At 40.9% G+C, this 22,478-nt stretch overlaps 1 protein-coding gene across 1 annotated transcript; it reads left to right on the top strand.

Annotated features, from left to right (window-relative positions):
• The first annotated feature begins 1,237 nt into the window (after positions 1 to 1,237).
• Positions 1,238 to 20,598, top strand: LOC133500244 (14-3-3 protein zeta-like). Its single transcript, XM_061818681.1, has 6 exons — positions 1,238 to 1,402; positions 4,288 to 4,599; positions 11,737 to 11,860; positions 12,363 to 12,526; positions 19,212 to 19,307; positions 20,005 to 20,598. Exons 2-6 carry the CDS (start codon positions 4,297 to 4,299, stop codon positions 20,038 to 20,040), a joined length of 723 nt encoding a protein of 240 aa, XP_061674665.1. The 5' UTR covers positions 1,238 to 1,402; positions 4,288 to 4,296; the 3' UTR covers positions 20,041 to 20,598.
• The last annotated feature ends 1,880 nt before the right edge of the window (positions 20,599 to 22,478 follow it).

Raw genomic sequence — 22,478 nt, forward strand, 5'->3', positions numbered from 1 at the left:
TACTCCATGGTAAAATAATTTAAACCCTGCTCCTAAACTTCTCGCCTGACTATCTTTTTACCTGGTCTCTTGGATGTACAATATATCAACCTTTCTCTGAATCATCAGGTCAACCAAGTTCTGATCTTTTCCTGTCATAGTCCCAACATCCAAAGTCCCTACATTCAATTGTAGGCTCTGTGCATTCCTCTTCTTCTTCTGCCGATGAATCTGCTTTCCTCATCTTCTTTGTCTTCGACCCACAGTAGCTGAAATTCCAGCGACGCCCTGCAGGTTAACCGTACCAGGGGGTGAGCGTTCTTAACCTGGGCCACGACCAATCCGGTATGGTATTCTTTAGATGAACGCTCATATTAGTTTGGCACAGTTTTACGCCGGATGGCGTTCTTGACGCAACCCTCTGCATGTGTCCCGGCTTAGAATCGGCCTCAAGATTGCACCGCCTTGTGCCCCCATAGGCATGCATTAAATAATATCAACTTGAGAATGGCAAAACGACCCTTGGAGAAAAATTTGTTCCCCTCTCATTGAACATGTTTCCATCCATTCAAGTAAAGTCCAAAGTCTCCCCCGAGGGACATTTGTCGTCGACTGCACATTTTTTAATGGTCATCCACATTTGTCACTAAATGAACACAGTCCGCATGAAAAGCTAGTGAAAAAGTTTTTTTTTTGAAGATTAGAATGTAGGCGGCATGGTGGATCAGCTGGTAAAGCGTTGTCCTCACAGATCTGAGGCCCTGGGTTCAATCCTGGACCCACCTGTGTGGAGTTTGCATGTTCTCCCTGTGCCTGCGTGGGTTTTCTCTGAGCACTCCGGTTTCTTCCCACATCCCAAAAACATCCAACATTAATTAGACATTCTAAATTTCCCCTTGGTGTGATTGTGAGTGTGGCTGTTTGTCTCGATGTGCCCTGCAATTGGCTGGCAACCAGTTGAAGGTGTACTCCGCCTCCTGCCCGTTGATAGCTGGGATAGGCTCCAGCACTCCCCGCGACCCTCGTGAGGATAAGCGGCAAGAAAATTGATGTAATGTAACAAAAGGTAAGAAATTTTATGTTTTTATTATTTTTCTAAATTCAAAAAAGGTTCAATTGGAGTCTTTCAAAAAAGTTTATCTTGAATTGTGAATATGCTTAAATGTCTCAAAGTACCACACTTTGTTCATTCACAAATATTTCATCAAAAAATTCAAGCGGGAGCCCCTTGATGATATTGCTATTGAAGCTTCAACTCCCAAGATGCTTGGTTGACTTGGCAATGTGACGTCACCCACCCTTGTACCGCAGCGCCTTTCGCTAGTGGAATTGAAAGGAAAAGGAAACCCCGTCGACGATTCGCACTGTCAGAGAAGAAGCTGCAAGTTGAAAGGCAAATCTCCTCCTAACCAACATTACACAGGTAGGAATAGACAGAAAACCTACTGCAATTGAATTGTTGCCTGAGAACAGGCGACTGCTTGACTTTTGCCGTGTAACAAGCAGTGCGGCAAAATTGTCCTCGCTTTTCGTCACTGACCTTTGGTTTACTGGAACAAACCGGGGAAAATGGGTCCGATACTATTGAGATGACGATTACCCCCTTGCAGAGAGAATCTAGGACCCGAGAAAGGTGTATCATGGCGAAGCGTTTCGCTGATAGTGTCCATACTAACACTGGAAACCTGTTGGGCTGTGTATGCTAACTCAAAAGCAGTTAGCCACACTACGAAGAAAACAAATTTGGGTTTGGTGGGCATCTGTTGCTGTTCATTTGCAACTCCTTATATTGACCTCTTCGATAGTCTATGTTTTGAGATCTTGAACTTTTCTGCAAAGATTCTAACGTCATTTTGAAGAAGATAGTACAACGCTTTGAGAGAACAGACAATAACGCTTCGATCAACCCTTGCAAGGCTTTGCTTCGGCGATAATTTAGTTGTGTGTGAGTTTGCTTCCGATTCATGTGTAAGAAAAGCCATTTATAGTATCTGCAACCTTACGGCCCAATGTTAAACGTTGTCAACTTGGTGATGTATCTTTCAGGAAATAGCTGATACCAATCTGGTAAAGGGTTAAGAGGTCTCATGCTCTCGCTTACATGAAACTGTTGTCGATGATTATTTCCTTTCATAGATTGCTTTAGAATGGGAGGTATTTTGTGTCATTAGAATCGTTGGTTGGCATTCCAGCCTAGTCCTCAAACTTTTTATTATTGCACGTAGCTCGTTGGGGGCAGGTGTGGGAATGGGTGTGGTGTCTGGAAAAATGTGGGGTGTGTGTGTGTGTGTGTGTGGGGGGGGGGTGTTAGTAAGTATGTGAATAAATTTCCAGTACCTCATTGATCTAAACAGCCACGTTACATACTTTATATTTTACATGTGATAGCCTTTAGTGTAACTCAGGGGTCGGGAACCTTTTCGACTGAGAGTAGGGACTGCCAAGGTTTTTTTAAAAACATTGTTCAAATAATGTATTTTAGGTACCACATTCCTTGGACTGCGGGTAATGAGAAAATGACACTTTTTTTTTAGTACCTATTAATGTTGTTGGTCTACATGTTCAAAAGAGAAAACCACATGGGAAAAATGATTTTTGCAAAAATATGAAAAAATTGGTCCCAGCTTGTTTAATGCTATAAAGTAAATATTCCGTCAGTTTCTGTGTTTTAACTTTTCATTTAGGTTATATATTAATACATCAGATGATAAATTATCCCATCCTTTTATGAAATATCCAAAACCCAACAAGAAATGGGTTACATCCGTAATTTCCCCTAAAGGAAGACTCTCCCCAAAATTATAGGAATGGGAGCACACAAAAGTTAGTAGATGAGGCTTTAGTGTTTCTTTTAATGCTAGAGTTATCCACAGATTTCACCAAGAAACATCTCTAAATTGGGAAAGTATTATCAAAATTCCTCTCTCACTCCGACATTCCAATGACCGTCAAGAAAACTGACAGCCAATAAGCGTTTGCCACACCTGCTGTGCTTGCTATTCCAACCCCCCCATTGCTTGTGGATACGTTTCACCGAACAGAGAACCTCCACTATCTGGCAGTTTGTTTGTCCGATTTTTGTGAAAAATAATTCCAAACAAACAAAACAAATAGAGCATAATGTACAATGTTCAAGCTTGTTTGAGCCAGAATACACACAGGCGGAACGTAACGTGTTGGAGAGGGGGCGTGGCACTGACAACATATAATCTCCTTATATGGACCGCTGAGATTTGTTTGATGCCTTTCTGAGGAGTTGGTTTACATGTAGAGAATGTATACAAGGGATGGCCAGACGTTTTTACCCCAAGATCTACTTTTCAAGCAGCCAGCCTCTCACGATCACCAGCGGCGGGGGGTGGACATGCGCATCGCAGGAAATATGAACCAGGAAGTGTTGTGTGCTAAGAGGCAATAAAGCGAGTATAACAGTGAGTCGAGTGTTATTACTACTCCCGCCATTGAGCATACAAAACAAAAATAACAAAGTAAAATATTCAAGCGTTTGAGCCAGAATGCACACAGGCGGAACTTGGCGTGTTGGAGAGGGGGCGTGACGCTGACGGAGCGCATAACATGGACCTCGGAGATGTTCCAGACAGGCTCGTTTCGAAAGACTGGTGTTTGTGTTCGCTTTGTGACCTAATGCCAACTGTGGCGGAATGACAGTGTCATCATGAGTTTGAAAAGGTTGAACAAAAAATGGAGCATACCGGAATGAACTTGGAACATGATCAACTTGTCTGCATAACATAGATACTAGATACAAAGTTGTTTGTTTGGATGAAGACGTGTAACATATCAATTTACTTATGATCCATGACAGTTTGATGAAAGGTCTTGTACATCCAGTGGAAAATGAGTGAGTACACATTTTTAACGGTCTTGCAATCAATCCTATGTGATTGCTACGTGAATGCTATGTGACCTATATGAATGCTCTGGTCTATGCCCTAAGTTTATCAAAAGTGCGATCTTATTTTCAGAGTACGGCGTAGGACAATCTAATGGTTTATATTTATATCTGGAATATAAAATGATGCAGATGTTATAACCAGTTGTCCACTACGCCACTCCCTACACTTTGATACAAAAACAAAATAACACGCACAACAAAATAAAATCCGGTAACTGGCCCACGCATTGTTCAGCACAGATAATTCCATCTATAGTTACTGGGAATATGAAGTGTGAAAGTAGGGGCTGGAATTTTGGCATACATTACCTTTCATAGGTGTTTGTATTCTGGTTCAATATTTCCTCGAGTGGTTTTTGATGTCCTGTTTCCTTTTGCATTTGTTTTTACAGTGAGCCATCATGAGTGGGGAATCCAGTGAGAACTATATCCACAAGGCCAAAGTGGCCGAGCAAGCGGAGCGATATGATGACATGGCTGCGGTGATGAAGTCTGCAACAGAAAATGCTGATGTAGAACTGACCAGCGAGCAGCGCAACCTGCTTTCTGTGGCCTACAAAAATGTAGTTGGGGCCCGTCGTTCGTCTTGGCGTGTTTTGGCCAGCATTGAGGGGAAGGCAGAGAACGACAGAAGAAAGGAATTGGCCAAAGAGTACCGGGAGAAAATTGAGGCTGAGCTCAAGGGAATCTGCCAGGAGGTTCTGGTGAGTGTTTTTTTTTTTTCTCCCCCCCATGTAAATCATTAAGTTTCTTTGAGACCTGTGAAACTAGTCATGGGTCACTTTGTTAGCCAGGACTCTTTTTAAACCAGGAAAAAAAAAAATCAAGGTTATAAATACTACACTAGTGATGACAATCTTTCTTTGGTTGATTTGAAAATGGAGCTTTGTCCCACCTCTCGCCATCATGCCAAGCACGAACTATACATTAACAATGATTTAAAAAAAAAAAAAAAAAAAAAAAAAAACGTGGTCAGGAGTGAAGTACTGTATATTCATTAGAGCAGTGGTCCCCAACCTTTATCACTGTGGACCAGTCAAAGCTTGACAATTTTTACCGCGGACTGGTTGGGCATGGGGTGTGGTCATTATGTGCATTGTTTGTATAGAATATTGTTAGTTTTGAATATTGAATATAATAAACATGATGATGATAATAATAATTATGAAATAAAATAATAAAAAAAATACACGTGGAAGAATAAAACAAGAACCAGCAATTCCACATTTATTTCTCCTATCTAAATATACCTACACAACAGTTCCATTTAAACACTCCATGAATGTTATTTTTCAACAGCTGAAATAAATTTGTCAGTTTGAACAATCTCCTCACCTCTGCCTCATCTCCCTCTGTTGGTGATGCTAAACCTCTCTGACTCTGGTGCGCTATAGTAAAGTTTAAACATGCCTTCAAAATAAGATGGATACGGCACAAAAATGAATTTTAAATGCATGAGAATGTATCTCACCATAACGATAACGCCTGAGCTTGGTTTTCTGCAACGAGATCGTCCCATCTACAGGTAGTGCCAGATAATGACACCCGAAGTGTGTTGCTTATGTCCAGTCTATTCTGTTGTTTTGTTTTTTGTTTGCTGTCACAGCAGAAAACCCCGCTTCACATAGATAGGATGTTGGAAATGGCAACAAGGTTTTCAGTGCTTTGGTGGGTATCTCCGGGTACTCTGTCATGACTTTAATCCAAAACATCGGCAGGGTTGTTGTCTCAAAAATGCTTTTAAAGGCAAGGCACTGTTGCTTGCGATCTCCAGCAGTTGACCTTCTTGCAAAGACATTCTGAAATTCACCTGGTTTGTTGATAAATGTGTCACGGATCCATCCCTTGGCAGTTCGTGGGTCCTTTTTGGTAGGGATGTAGCGTTGGAACTCTTAATAGCATAGACAGGTGAATGAAGGCTCAGTCTCACACAAAATCCCCACTAATTTTTAAACATGTCAAATATGCCTCTGTTTACGCGCCATCCCCAATAATTCAGTTTGGCTTTAAATCCAGCTACTTTATCTGCCAACTTGAAGACCATTGTCATCTTGCCCTGAAGTGACAGATTTTAATTCATTGAGTGGGCTGAATATGTCGCACAAGTAAGCCAGGTTTGCAACTCATTTCTCTTCGCTGAAATGTGTGCCAGTATCGACTTATTTTTGGAGATAAATCTTTGCAGAGGCTCTCGGAATGCAAACACACTTGTGAGCGATTTCCCTCTGGATAACCGTCTTATTTCCATGTACAAGAGAACCAGTGTGTGCTCCGCGTCCATCTCTTCGCAAAGCATTAAGTTAAGTTAAGGCCCTGCGCTTTGATGTGGTTACTTTCTTTTTCTTGGGAACTGTAGCTTATTCTTCTGTCTCATCACTGGCCTTTTTCCCCTTCAAAAAGAAACTTTCCAAAGACGTCAGTTTTTTTACTTATTTTGCTAGCTTGTGGGCGTAAATTTTTCGCTCAAGTGATCGAGATGAAACCAAAAGAATCCGGTCATTTTTCAAAATAAAAGATTGTTCAGACACTAATGAATACAACGGAAGTAATTATTCGACGTCGGCCGCAGTGATCTTTGGGTCTTGGATCTTTCCCTCTTTCACCAAGGTGCTTCTCCCCAATTACTCAGTTTGGCCAGATGGACAGCTCTAGGAAAGGTTCTAGTCATCCCCAAAGTCTTCCATTTAAAGCCCAAGTGACATGCCTATAAACATTCTAACATAGATATTGTAATGAAAGATACATATATAATTTTTCACTTCAATATCTATATGAAAAAAAATATATAAGCGGAGAGAGTGTCATCCTTGTGCAAAGTTGGGAAGTCTCACTCGACAACGAAGTGGTCGCCATAATGCCTGCAACGTCATCAGCAGATGTCACATTGGGACATTAGCCATTGAAAACACCTAGTGGCACCTGCTGTAGGAGAGGAACAACAGAGCTTTTCGGATTTTTCGGACGCCCCTTATGATACGGAAGCTCTTTTCGAAGAAGAGAACATCTCACAATTGAATGAAGTGACCGCGTAAATCTTACCCTATCGTTTCGAGCCATATTTAGATGATATGTGGATCACTTCTAACTAACAACAGACACCCCGACAGTATGACAGTATGCCACGTACTCTGCTGCGAGCGACGACAGCGCCGCGATGAGCCACTGTGGCCCGGCCGCGATGAGCCGGGGCGCTTTACAGCATTCTTGTTGCTTGCGGCTGAGTGCGCCATCATGGTGCTACCGTCGGTGACGACCAACGCGGCTGACGATGGCACACTTAGCTGTGAGCGACGACAACCCCATAAAGCAGCCCGGCTCGGCGCCGCGATGAGCCACCCCAGCCATAGCCGTGATCAGTGGACGCGGTGTCGACGCGCACATTCACATATTTAGCACCCCTGACTTGCGTACGTGGATATTTTGTTACGTTCTGAGATTATGTGCACCCACCTCACTTATTTTTTTTTTAGTAGCTCTATACACACACCTACCTGTCATTTGGAAGCCACAAAGCTCTTGTCCTTTGCACCTATGCAATCCCTTTTTCACGATGAACCTGGTCGTTTGGAAACATATGAAGAGTAAATCCATCCTCCCAAGTGTTCAAACAATATCCAGCAATACAACAAGCCGGCATTTTAGCTATCACGAAGGAACAAAGAGATCAGAAATATTGTAAATTTAAATTGAGCAAAAAGACAAAAATAGCAATTTTTTTAATTCAGTTGGCGTCAATAACGAGCAACATCACCCTCATTTATCTAAGATACCCTTAATTGATAAGTGCATTGGAAATAAACATCATGGGCCACATTGCCCTTTTACTACCAGGTACTCCAGCTATCAGAAAATCAAAGTTTCTGAGCTGGTTGGTAGGAAATCCCCTCTTTGGGGGGTGGGGTGGGGGTGTCACAAAAATAATTTCCATTTTCAAAACCACTTGTCCTTTTAAGGGTCGCCGGGTGCTGGGGCCTATTCCAGCTGACTTTGGTTGAAAGCCGGACTAAACTGGTCGGCAGTCTGTCACACAATGACAGTCAAAGGGCAACTATAGACATGGACAATCATTTGTACTCACAATCACATCATCACTGAGTGGGAACTGAATCCACGCTGGCAGCACCAAAGTCAGGCGAGTGTACCACAACACCATCAGTGACTTCAGAAATACTGTAACTTTAAATTGGAAAAACTAATAAAACAGACGTGTGCAATATTGATGGTACCCTTAAAAAGAATGCAAATAATTTCATCATACGGATATGTTACGTGAAAGTGTGTTTGAGTTCATTTGACTATACGGACAAGTTAAACTCAGGTGTGTCTCCAAATTAACATTGCAGATGTCTTCCAACTTTGAGTATGTCTACCTATTTAACCCCTAGAAAACCCATGGGGTCAGTTAGTAGATAGAATTTTAAGAGGATTTGGATGTCTTGGGTTCTCTAGGGTTAAGGTAGATACAGGTAGTCATTATGCTGTTTGGTGGCATGGTGTGTAACACACTGTACATGGACCACAGAAATCGGAGAGTGGTTTTAGGAGATTAGAAAGAAAATTCTAAACAAGCATGTTAAAGGTAAAGTCCAACTCCAAGCAGCCTGATATTCCTGTGATTTGAGTCACAAATTATTCAAAGGTTTAGCCTTGGGACTGTACCAAACCTACCTGGACATGGCCAAAAAAGGAAACCTGATGACAAATTGAAGAGATGATAACCAAAGATCCTAAAACAATGTTCAAAGTAATTAAAGGTGAAATTAACTGTCAAAGTGTCAGATTGCACCATCTTTTGTGTTTTGAACCAAACTGGACTTTATGGATCATGACATATCTACATAAAAACAATGTGAAAAAGACGGCACTGGTATTTGCTAAAATTTAAATTGAAAAACCAACAAAACTTCTCTTAGAAAATGTCCTTTGGAAAGATGAGACAAAATGTGCTTTTTAGGAAAGCATGTCAACTTGTGTTCTTGGATGCAAAAATGAAGCATACAAAGAAAGGAACACACTCCTGTTCAACATGTAGGAGGCTCAGTTATGTTCGAGGGCTGTTTTTCCACATCTGGCATAGGGTTTCTTGAATGTGCTGGATACAATAAAATCGCAAGACTCTCAAGGTATTATGCTGCCTAGTTTCAGAAGGCTTGGTCTTGATGGCAGGTTCATAATGTAATGATTCAAATAAAAAAAGGTAGGAACAACATCGGTCAGTGCAAATCTGGACTGTTTTGATTTAGGTGTTGCATAAGTACTGCAGGCAACCAATATGCTCTCACATGTACAGCATACGCATACAGTAGTCTTCAAAATAATGTGACTAACCAGATTAATCCACAGTATATTTTTTTATCGCGACATGTCAAAAAAGTTACCAGTAGTGCAGAAGATTCAGAAAACCAACAAGACCCAGCATTCATGATATACATACTCTTCAGGTTTTGGTAATTTGTTGATAGGGTGGGTTAAAAAAAATAACAGTCTGCCATCGATTTTCCAAACTCAAAACTATTTCGTACCAACTTTTTGTTTCTAGTTTTTACCAATCCTTTGAATCATCCATCCATCCATTTTCTTCACCGCTTAGACTCACGAGGGTCGCGCGGAGTGCTGGAGCCTATCCCAGCTGTCAACGGGCAGGAGGCCGGGTACACCCTGAACTGGTTGCCAACCAATCACAGGGCACATAGAGACCAACAGCTGCACTCACAATCACACCTAAGGGAAATTCAGAGTGTCGAATTAATGTTGCATGTTTTTTTTTTTTTTTTGGAATGCGGGAGGAAACCGGAGTGCCGGGAGAAAACCCACGCCGGCACGGGGAGAACATGCAAACTCAACACAGGCAAGTCCGGGATTGAAATCAGGACCTCAGAACTTTGAGGCCACCGCTTTTTACCAGCTGATCCACCGTGCCGCCCCTTTGAATCACTAAACTAATATTTAGTTGTATGACCACAGTATTTTGTAACTGCTTCACATCTGTGTGAGGTAGTCAACCAACTTGAGGCACATTTCAGCTGTTATTCCACTCCAATATTCCTTAATAACATTCCACAATTCATTTACGTTTTTTGGTTTTGCTTCAGAAACAACAATTTTTGTGTCACCTCACAACATCTCGATCTGATTTAGGTCCGGGTATTGATCTGGCCACTCCATGACATTAACTTTCTTGGTTTGGAACCAAAACTTTGTATGTTTACTAGGCTGTTTTGGGTTATTGTCTTGTTAAAACACCCATTTCAAGGGCATGTCAACATCTCCAACTCCACCATTTAACATCCATGAAAGGGACGTGAGGCAGAGGTTCAAACACAAAAGATCAACAAAGCGTCGGGCCCAGACCTTGTGTCAACCTTTTAATCAATCAATCTTCTGAACAATATGATGAATGACCTATTATCGTTAGGCTTTAAAGAGGAAATGCATGTTCAACAGGTGCTGGCTTCATCCTTAAATAGGGGCCATCATATTCACACCTGTTTTTCACGATATTGATGACCTCACTGATTGAATGCCACACTGCTATTTTTTCAACACACCCCTTTCAACAACCGTAATTTATGGACTATGGAGAGCACCTGATTATAAGCCTCACCCAGTACATTTTCAAAGGAAAAAAACATTTTGTACTACATTAGCTGCACCTATCTATAAGATGCATGTGCCCACATTGAAACGAGATATTTGCAAAGAAAGACTGTATACAGAGTTTTCAAAGTTTTAATAATATACCTTAGCTTTTTTTTCCAAACAGTGCCTGTGATGTGGCAGTAACAGAATAGCAATACGGTAGTAACACAGCATTAACAGGGCTGATTAAAATAAAAAACATACCAGTAAAAGTCACTGAGATGCAGCAATAACACAGCAGCAACACGGTAGCACAGCACTAACAGGGCTGGTAAAAAAAAAACATACTGGTAAAAGTCACGAGAGCCGTCTTCATCTTCTTCCTGTGCACTGAAACCATGGACGTCTTCTTTCTCAGTGTCTGATTGGAATAGCGCCAGATAGTCTTGTCCACACACTCTCTGTCTCTCTTTCGTTGTCGCTGTCAGTGTCACTCTCATCCTGATGCAAATTCACTCCTGAGCTTGTGCTGTCCTCTCAGTCACGCAGCAGACCGGCTTTTCGAAACCCGTTGGTGGTGATTGATTTTTTTTCACACTGCTCCACGCTGCCAGGATCCACTTCATTAGCCAGCTTGATTGCTTTTAACTTGAAAGCTGCGTCATTCACAATTTTTGCATTTCCCATAATGAGGGTCTGTTCATACTAATTTTATGCATGCACAAAGCATGAATGTACATTAAACTTGCGTCTTCTCGACACATATATTCCACCTGTCTCCCTTACCCTTTTTGCTTGAGCGCCCCTGCCGGCCGTTAGAAAAAAATGCATACATTAACCACATCATTGGATAAGCCGCAGGGTTTATAGCGTGTGGAAAAAGTTGTTTTATAGTCCAGAAATTACGGAAATTGCGCAAATGCACAGCTTTAAGAGTGTGTTTATCATGAATTCTGAGTCTTGTTGGTTTTCTGAGAACCTGCTGCACCTACTGGTAACTTGAAATGTAGCAATAAATACTCAAAACGTGGATTAATTTGGTTAGTCACATTGGACTGCCATTATTTTGAACACTACTGCACGATACTGGACATGGCTGGCCTTTTTGGCAATGCACTATCAAACTAGGAATGATTCTTTTGGATATAAAAGCACCACAGTATTCATTTTGTACAAAGAATTTTTTTTTGGTGTTCATTGCTGAAATGTATAGACCCTTTTTTATTTAAAAAATTGTTTTTCTACATTTTTACTCTGTGCAGGATCTCTTGAAAAATTACCTCATTCCAAAAGCCACTTCGCCGGAGAGCAAAGTCTTTTATTTGAAAATGAAAGGTGACTACCATCGCTACCAGGCCGAAGTGGCAACAGGGGATGACAAGCAGAGTATGTGACATTTAAACAATATGTGGATGTGGTTGTTTCAATGTTCATATTTCTTATTTGTGTCACTCAATGTGAAAACTAGGTTGTGTACAATGATGCACTAGTTAAAATATTTCAGGGGCACTCAACAGTTTACTGTGCTCAAGCAACTAACCAATGTTCAAGTTTTTATTTGTTTAGGTTGGTACTGGATACAGTAGTTATTGATGGAGGGTTATAGTTTGATATAGTTTTTAGTTTGTATTTCACATTGTTGTTTCCATTACCACATTTCAGTGCATATCAATGGTTGAAAGGAAAATCAACATTATCTCCTTTCTCACTGTTCGCCTATTTCGCAGCAAGTGACTGTAGACATTAAAAGCCAAACACTTCTTGTACGCCGCTTACTGACTTATTTCGTGTAATGTGTTCATGATAAACGGAATATTGTAGCTGATGATATGATATATTTGGGTTCTTCAATGTTTCATAATGTATGTCGTGTTTATTTCAACTCCAGTAATCATCAACGACTCCGAAAAAGCCTACAATGAAGCTTTTGACACCAGCACAAAACACATGAAGCCCACAAACCCAATCCGGCTTGGTCTAGCACTCAATTTCTCTGTGTTTTACTATGAGATTCACAATTCGCCTGAAGAGGCCTGCAAACTCGCTAAAAAGGTAAGAATTCGTGTTAAATGTTTTCTTGGCGGTTCACTGTTTTGTTGTATATAATTCAACAGGCATGAGGATTTCGGCAAGTATGGTAACCGATTTTTTGGTTCCGTTGATTTTTGTCCTGGGAAACGGTGGGAAACGATTTTTCGGTTCCCATTGATAATGCTCATGGGAACCGGTTTTTACATGTACTTCAGAATAAAGCCTTAGCAGGCATGAGCATTTTGTCTTTTACGCTTAGCAACCGACATGTTTGACTAGCGTTTGAGTGACCCGGATAGGAATAACGCGACCTTGCGCATGCGTAGCGCAGAAGCGGAAACCGGTGCTGTTTGTAAACCACACTGACAAAGCTGGGCGTTTTAATCATTAAAAATAAAGGGGTTCATGTAGGTTCGTTTTATACAGATTGTTGTATTTCGTTGAGAAATTGTTTTACATTCCACACATGGGCGAATTTTATTAAAAGTAAGCCCTGAGATCTGGGAAACGGACTTTCAGTTCTATGTTTTCTCAGGCTGGGTAACAACACGGTAACGGAACGATCGTTTCCGTGAAATGCTCATGATTCAAGGTGGCATGGTGGACCACTGGTTATAGAGTCTGTGTCACAGTCCGAAGGGTTGGGTTTCCGCCTATGTGGAGTTTGCATGGTCTCCCTGTGCTTGAGTGGGTTTTCTCATGGGCATTCTGATTTCTACTCACATCCCCAAAACACCCATGGTGTAGGTTAATTGAAGACTCTAAATTGCCTGTAGGTATGAATGTGAGTGTGAATATATGTTTATTTGCATTGTAATTGGCTGGCAATCCCGTTCAGGGTGGACCCCGCCTTCTGCCCGAAGATAGCTGGGATCAGCTCTTGCACTCACACGACCCTTTTGAGGATATGCGGCTATGAAAATGGATGGATGGATGTACAGTGAAGAAAATAAGTATTTGAGCACCCTGCTATATTGAAAGTTCTCTCAAGAAATCATGGAGGGGTCTGAAATTTTCATCGTAGGTGCGTGTCCACTGTGAGAGAGATACCATAATTTGTCCAGTGTAATGCGTCCTGAAGTATAATGCGCACCCCCAAATGTGAACTAAAAAAAATCATGAAAACCCTGTTTGCTGCAATCCATATGCTCATATTATTGGGAATTATCTGTATTTCTATTTTGCTAGGTTTGTACTTTTATTGTTTGTACTTGTATTTTTTTTTTCAAAAAATTATCTGTACATCAATCATTGATAATAATCTTTGTGCAAGTACTGATGCAGTGGTAATATATACTGTATCTCGGGACAGGCCACAGGACATGTTTGTCCTGGTCCCTGCAATTGTTAGAACGGAAACCCTCAACCAACTAAAAAAAATGCTGAACGATGGCATAACATTTTATTAATACTGTTAACACAATAAAATAAATAATTAAGCTATTTTACACTTTTTAACTTGGAAAAATAATTCCATTACACATTTGTGCATAAAACATTTGTGCATAGTGAAGTTATCCCACAACATTACACATCCTTGGCCAAGACTTCAAAAGTAGTATCTGACTCATCTCCAACCTGAAAAATAGCCATTGTAGCTAACTTTGTGCATCACTCTAACACTCATGATTGATGTCTTCGTCCAGTTCTGATGCCTCCTCCACTCATGAACAGTGATCCCATCTTCCTGCCACAGCATGTCATCCTATGTGCCATCCATGGCGTTTGTGAGGAAACATGTTTTGAATCCCAAGAGTCTCGGTTCCCTTTATTCCTCATTATTGTCAACGCAATGAGAGGAAGGTCCACCCGTGCTAACAGTGCAGCCCTCTTGCCCCCGTTCGGCTACAATCTTCATAGTATCAGGTTGCTATCAAAATGAGAGGTCTAACTACGTAGAAATGAGTGTAAAGGGCACTTTTAAAAACACGAGCACTTCAATTGTGTGTGCTATTTTTTTAAATGGACGTACTATGTAGTTTCAGCTCACGTTGTTTTGCTTCCGTTTTGATCGTGTCATCGGCCGCAGTAATGGCACATTTCTTTTAAAAGCAGCTGCACAACTATCCCTTGTAGTCGACATTTTTTTTGTCTTCCTTTAAGTTAAAATAAACTCACTGGGAGTCGTTTCTGATGTTTGGTGCAGTAGCAAGAAATATGCTACGCTAATGATCATAAATTGCAATGCCCCCCCCCCACCTGCGGATGTCAGTTCAGGTCGGTGGCGCACAATACCGTAATATATAAAAATGTGTAACATAAGACATTGAATATCATATCGTACCTGTATGCGACTATACAATGCGATTGTATTTTAATCCATACCCATCTATCATCTATGCCTTACATAATGCGTGCTCTTGAATTTTTTAAAATATTTTGTGGAAAAAATTTCACATCATTTTCAAGAAATTGCGGTAATCTAAAAAGAAAAATCCAGAAATCACATCATGTATGTATGTATCATGTATGATTTTTTTTTTTTTTCCAACATTTTATTTGAGTGATAATGCTGCAAATAAGTATCAGCTCGAATTCTGACCCTCAAAGACCTTTAGTCCGCTTTTTAAAGTCCACCTCCACTCCATGTATTATCCTGAATCAGATGCACCTCTGTGAGGTCATTAGCTGCATAAAGATACCTGTCCACCCCATACAATCAGTAAGACTCAAACTTGTAACATGGCATGACCAAAGAGCTGTCCAAAGACACCACAGACAAAATTGTACAACTCCACACAGCTGGAAAGGGCTATGGAGAAATTGCAAAGGTCGGTGAAAAAAGTCCACTGTTGGAGCAATCATTAGAAAATTGACGAAGCTAAAGATATGACTGTCAATCTCAATTGGAGTGGAGCCCCATGCAAGATAGCACCTCGTGGGGTCTCAATGATCCTTAGAAAGGTGAGGAATCAGCCCTGGACTACATGACAGGACTTGGTCAATGACCTGAAAAGAGCTGGGACCACCGTTTCCAAGGTGACTGTTGGTAATACACTAAGACATCATGGTTTGAAATCATGCATGGCACGGAAGGTTCCTCTCCTTAAACCAGCACATGTCAAGGCCCGTCTTAAGTTTGCCAATGACCATTTGGATGATACAGAGGAGTCATGGGAGAAGGTTTTGTGGTCAGATGAGCCCAAAATTTAACTTTTTGGTCGTAATTCCACTAACCGTGTTTGGAGGAAGATGAATGATGAGTTCCATCCCAAGAACACCATCCCTACTGTGAAGCATGAGGGTGGTAGCATCATGCAGGGTTCGCACGCAGCCCTAAAAGTCCCTAAAAAACCCTAAATTTCCGAGGGTGCATTTAGGGCCCCCTAAAAGTCCTTAAAATTCACCGAAAACTGGTCAAGCCCTTAAAAAAGCCTTAAATAAAAAAAAATTAAAGGGAGGACCTCTTCCGCCAAAATTCTCCCTGGAAAAAAAAGTAATCTTTTATTTAAAAAAAAAAAATAGCCATCTGTCTGGAGTCCAAAACAGCCGGAAATTGTCAACGGAAGTCACTCTGTGTTCACAACTAGTTGCCATCTTGTCATTGACATTCCATTGTTCGTTTCCTTGAGCAGGCATTTCACTTCGTCTTCGTTACAATGTAGCGTAGTTCTTTGATCGAACCAACTTGTATCATGGGGAAGCGCATTTTGCAAGATGCTCGCATCGAAAGTAAGGAGTTTCGGAGCTGGGTTCGTCGAGATCCAAAAGATCGGCACATGTTCTACTGTTATTCTTTGCAAACAGAGTTACCACCTTGGAAAGATGGGCATCAAAGCACTGGAGTTGCACTGGAAAAACAGGAGACACGCTGATTTGGCGAAGACTGTCTCATCTTCCGTTAGTATGAATCTGTTTCTGTCAAAATATCAAGATAGGGAAGCATCAACTTCAGGCAGTGGTACTGGCAGTGCACGCGCACCTACAGTTGTCCAGTCATCAACGACTTCAACCAGCCAGAAGTCAGGCTTTATGAACGTAGTTTAATACACGAAAACGGACTCGTTAAAGGCAGAGATCGTGCAGACTTTAAAAGTGATCTGCAGCCATTACAGTTACAAATCTTGTGAAAATAATTTGAAAGTGTTTGCAGTCATGTTTCCAGTCAGTGACATTGCTAAAAACTACCACTGTGGGGAAAGGAAGACTTCGTACCTGGCTACATTTGGCATCACTGCCCATTTTTTATCTCTACTGAGGCAGAAAGTGAAGGCTGAATCAAGAGTATGTCCTAGAAGAGGAAGGCAGCTAAGGCAGAGATAGACAGCCTCAAAGCCAAAAAAGCCAGAATAGAGACTGACATATCTACGCTTATTGAGAAGGCTGACAGGCTGTGTGAAGAGGCAGAAGAACAGAGGAATCTGAGGTTTATCACAAGAGGCCAATGCACTCAGAGGCAGAGCAAAGTACAGGAGAGCCACTTTGGCACCTCTGAAGCAACAAATAGAGGAGGCACTGGGTAGGCTCAAGGAGTTCGAGTAGGGGTGCTGAGACAGACATCAGTAGAAGACATTTGTAAATATGTGTATATAGTTGCAATTGTAGTTAGAATCATTTTTCTGTAGACTGTGTAAAGCCATTGAAAATGGTCATATCAGTGAGAACTACCACAAGGGGTGACAGGTGATCACTGTCACAGGTACTTAGGTACTGGAACCTTTGATGAACCAAGAACAGTTGATGGCACCATTGGGTGAGTCTTTTTTTCCTTACTCCTGATTTCCCAAGATGGCCTTAAATTGTTCGTGTCGGCCCCTAAGAATCTCCTTCAAAAGGCCTTAAATTTTTTGCATCAGACTGAGTATGAACCCTGGGGTGTTTTTCTGCACATGGGACAGGACGACTGCAATGTATTAAGGAGAGGATTACCGTGGCCATGTATTGTGAGATTTGGGGGAACAACCTCTTTCCCTCAGTCAGAGCATTGAAGATGGGTTGTGGCTGGGTCTTTCAACATGACAATGACCTGAAGCACACAGCTGGGAAAACCAAGGAGTGGCTCCGTAAGAAGCATATCAAGGTTCTGACGTGGCCTAGCCAGTCTCCAGACCTAAACTTAATACAAAATCTTTGCAGGGGGCTGAAACTCCATGTTTCTCAGTGACAGCCCAGAAACCTGTCTGATCTATAGAACATCTATGCGCAGGAGTGGGCCAATATCTCTCCTGCAATGTGTGCAAACCTGATGAACTACAGGAAATCTCTCTGTAGTTGCAAACAAAGGCTACTGTACCAAATATTAACATTGGTTTTCTCAGGTGTTCAAATACTTAATTGCAGCTGTATCACACAAATAAATTGTTAAAAAAAATCATACATTGTGATTCATGGATTTTTCTTTTTAGATTATCTCTCTCTCACAGTAGACATGGACCTATGATGAAAATATCTGAACTTGCAATATAGCCGGGTGATCAAATACTTATTTTCTTCTTTTTTCTTCTTCTTTTCCTTTCGGCTTGTCCCGGTAGGGGTTGCCACAGCGTGTCATTTTTTGCCATCTTAGCCTATCTCCTGCATCTTCCTCTCTAACCCCAACTGCCCTCATGTCTTCCCTCACCACATCCATAAACCTTCTCTTTGGTCTTCCTCTCGCCCTTTTGCCTGGCAGCTCCATGCTCAGCACCCTACCACCAATATACACTCTCTCGCCTCTGAACATGTCCAAACCATCGAAGTCTGCTCTCTCGAACCTTGTCAGCAAAACATCCAACTTTGGCTGTCCCTCGAATGAGCTCATTTCTAATCCTATCCAACCTGATCACTCCTAGAGTGAACCTTAACATCTTCATTTCTGCCACTTCTAGCTCTGCTTCCTGTTGTCTCTTCAGTGCCACCGTCTCTAATTCGTACATCATGGCCGGCCTCACCACTGTTTTGTAAACTTTGCCCTTCATCCTAGCAGAGACTCTTCTGTCACATGACACACCAGACACCTTTCGCCAGCTGTTCCAACCTGCTTGGACCCGTTTCTGCACTTCTTTACCACAGTCACCATTGCTCTGGATTGTTGACCCTAAATATTTGAAGTCGTCCACCCTCGCTATCTCTTCTCCCTGAAGCTTCACTCCTCCTGCTCCTCCCCTCACATTCATACACATATATTCTGTTTTACTTCAGCTAATCTTCATTCCTCTCCTTTCCAGTGCATGTCTCCATCTTTTTAATTGTTCCTCTGCATGCTCCCTGCTTTCACTGCATATCACAATATCATCTGCGAACATCATGGTCCAAGGGGATTCCAGTATCACCTCATCTGTCAGCCGTCTTATTTTCTTCACTGTGTAATTCAAACTAAGGCTAAAACTCATGATTATTTTAAGTTTGTAAATATGTTGATTTTTGTTCAATGAATTATTCAATTGGACAAAGAACTTAATTTCCCCTTTTTTTTTAAAAAAAAAAAAAAAGATAAATAATTAAAAAAAAAGAACAGAAAACACAAAAACGATTGTTTGGTTTGGAATGTCAAAAAATAAGGATAAATGTTGATCCTTTTCTAAAATGCAGCTATTTGCATTTCTTTTAATTAAACAATGATAATCACTTTGCTTTCATGGAGGACTGCATAAATCTTACTATGATGTAATGTTATGATAATTCACACAATGCATGCATGTGCAAAATTCTGGCCTTAAATAGACGGGTAGTCTACTGTTGAATGACAGAGGAAGCCAACCTTTAAAACTTTCATTCAATCTTGCAGGCTTTTGATGATGCTATTGCAGAGCTGGAAACACTGAGTGAAGATTCATACAAAGACAGTACACTTATCATGCAGCTACTCAGAGACAACTTGACAGTAAGTTGAATTTGCTATGTTGACCCACATGCATTTCTTATTTATTAAATCCATGTTATTGTGTTCCATTAACACTAAACATGTTTGCTGTGGATTGTATTGGTTTCAGTGTTTTGTTTTATATTTACCGAGTTACAATAATGCAAGGCTAAAAAAGTGACTGTTTTGGCTATTTTTCTCTGGCGTTGTATTACCATTGTGGTCACTGAGGAAAACTCCAAATGTGAGGTTCTAAGACATACGGCAGTAAATCCAATTACATGACCACAAAGTTGATTATCAAGCTGGAATAGGATGCTCAGTGCACATGTGGGATACCCTTATGCTTGAACATGTTTATGGACAGACGATGGCAATCACAGTCCAATAAGTAAGAACTACTCAAGTCAAGATGGGGGGTCCTCATCTCCCCTCCCAGTCATACCCTGTCTGGTCCAATCCTCTCAACTTTGTGCACCAGCTCCGGCATTCTACTGCCCTCGAGCCGGCTTCTGTAACTATGAATGAGATACCCAAGGTCCCCCCCTTCAGGTCCTTCCCGTCTAACAATGTACTTGAATCACTTCCACAGTTGCATGGAAAGGGTGACTAAAAATAAATTAATAAATAGAAATGCTTTGCAATTAATTTTCTCTGTCTCCCTCTCCCCCCGTCTTTGCCCTCTCCTCTTTTCTATTTTCTGCACCTCTTTTCTCAGTTGTGGAATTCTGACAACCAATCTGAGGATGTATAGAAGCACAGAGCCCAAAACCTTTTCTCCTTTGTCCACTGGCGATAACCCTGACTCATCTTCAAGACCTTAAAACACTGAGACCACCATAATGTCATTGTTGTTCAGATCTCTCCAAAATTATTTTTTCTGTTAAAACTTGTTACTCATATGGGTTTACTTTTTTTATTTCATAGAATGATGGGGGTACATTATAGAGTATGTTTGGAATTTAATGGGTGTGTATTTTTGGCTGGTAATCTGACTTTTTTTTTTTTTTTTTTTCGTCTGATGCAAGTAAGTTTTATACTTTAATGGTGGTGGGTTAGATGGCAAGCTTTCGATCCATAAAAGTAAGAGTGCAGTAATACAATCTATAGAGAATCTCATTCATGTCATGGATCTTAGTTTGCTTATCTTGTGATTAAGTTGAATATCACAATTCTATCTTCATGAGAGGAGGCATAAGGTACTCTAATAAGAGGAATGACAGCAGTCAACAAAAGACAAAAAGGACGGCCAGGTCGGAACTCACAGGTTACATTCCATCACGGTCAAATGCTTGAATTTCCACTATTTGAATGACTTGTTTTTTAATTGATTTTCTATATTTTATTGTATATGTTGAAAATTTTGGAGTCCACGCCTTTATACAGGTTTGCTTTTAGGCACAGAGGAAAAAAATGCTTGTTCCTGTTTTCTACTTTCCTTCTGACTATCCTTTTGTCAATATAAACTGCATATATTGGTCAAATAGATTGTGTTGTGTGATATGTTTTCCTCAGGTTGGATACCTTTCTCCGCTTGATTTGGAATCATTCAGAAATTTTTTTTTTTTTTTTTTTTTTTTGTTAACTTGAATAAAGATTTGTGTCCCCAAAGTTACCAATTTTGGCTGACTGGAGCATTGTGTTTAATTGCACAGTATTCAGTCCATGTGACTAATTAATTGTATTCAAAGCGATAGAGTATTTTCAATTTTACATGGCATCTTTAGTCTATATTTGTAGAGTTACTGGTATGATTAAAGATACTGAGAAAACAACAAAACTTAATATCACATCAGTGGAATGTAGAACACTGCTTCGCTGTTGAAAGACTGTTTGTGCAAAATGTAGATGGCAACTACCGAAACTGCGACAAGCCTAAAAACTTGTGCATGGGTTTCATGTTTTTCAAATTGGGACAAAAAGCTACGAAAGGTAAATGTCCTTTGGGTGGATGTTAGTTCTCATCTCTGTAAAGTGAACATAAATATGCACCCATCAATTTTCTGTACAGCTTTAGCTTCACTAGGGATGTGGGTATGCTGGAGCTTATCCCAGCTGTCTTTTGGGTGAGAGGCGGGGTACGCCCTGAATTGGTCTGAATCGGAGGGCACTAAAAGGCAACTGCATTCACGTTGTCATTTACGGGCAATTTAGTCTTCAATTAAGATCCCTGGGATGTTTTGGGATGTGGGAAGAACCCGAACTAAATGGAAGAAAAAAAACACCCAGGCAAGAGAACATACAATTTCTCCACAGAGGAGGTCAGATTTTAACCCAGGTTGCAAGAACTGTAAGGCAGATCTGCTAACCACTCCATAACATGCCACCCGTCAACAGAAATACACTCCCCCAAAAGTATTGGAATGGCACGGCTCTCAGTTGTCGTATTTTACATTCCATAATGCACCACACATTTTCAATGGGATACAGGTGTGGACTACAGGCAGGCTACTCTAGTACCCACACTCTTACAATATGAAGCCATGCTGTTGTAACACGTGGGGAATGTGGAATGTCTTGCTGAAAATAAGGAGGGTACGTAACATGAAATCCACAGTTTCCAAAAACAATTTGAAATGGGGACTTGTTGGCCTACAAAACACTTCTACACTTTGCATCAGTCCATTTTAGAGGAGCTCAGACTCAGAGAAGCTGGTAGCATTTGTGTTGTCGATAAATGGCTTTTGCTTTGCATTGTAGAGTTTTAGGTTGGACTTATGGATGTAGCCCTGAACTGTATTTACTAACATTGATTTTTCTGAAGTGTTCCTGAGCACATTTGCTGATATTATTTACACATTGTCAGTTTTTGATGCAGTGCCCCTATGGGATCTAAGGTCACCAGGCATTCAGTGTTAGTTTTAGGCCTTGCCGCTTTCATGTAATGATTTCTCCAGATTCTGTGAACCTTTTGATATTATGGACCGCAGCTTTGGAAATCCCAAAACTCTTTGCAATTCTATGTTAAGGAACATTGTCCTTAAATTGTTCAAATATTTTTCTCATGTGGATGTTCACAAAAGGTGAACCTTGCTCCAGTTTTGTTGTGAATGACATCAGTTCAGGGAAGCTCCTTTTATACCTAATCATGGCACCCACCTGTTCACTTGTGGGATTTTCCAAACGTGTTTGATGAGCATTCCTCAACTTTCTTACTTTTTGCCACCTATCCCATCTTTTTTAAAACCTAAA

Source organism: Syngnathoides biaculeatus, chromosome 5, assembly GCF_019802595.1.
Source record: "Syngnathoides biaculeatus isolate LvHL_M chromosome 5, ASM1980259v1, whole genome shotgun sequence".
Lineage (NCBI taxonomy): Eukaryota > Metazoa > Chordata > Actinopteri > Syngnathiformes > Syngnathidae > Syngnathoides > Syngnathoides biaculeatus.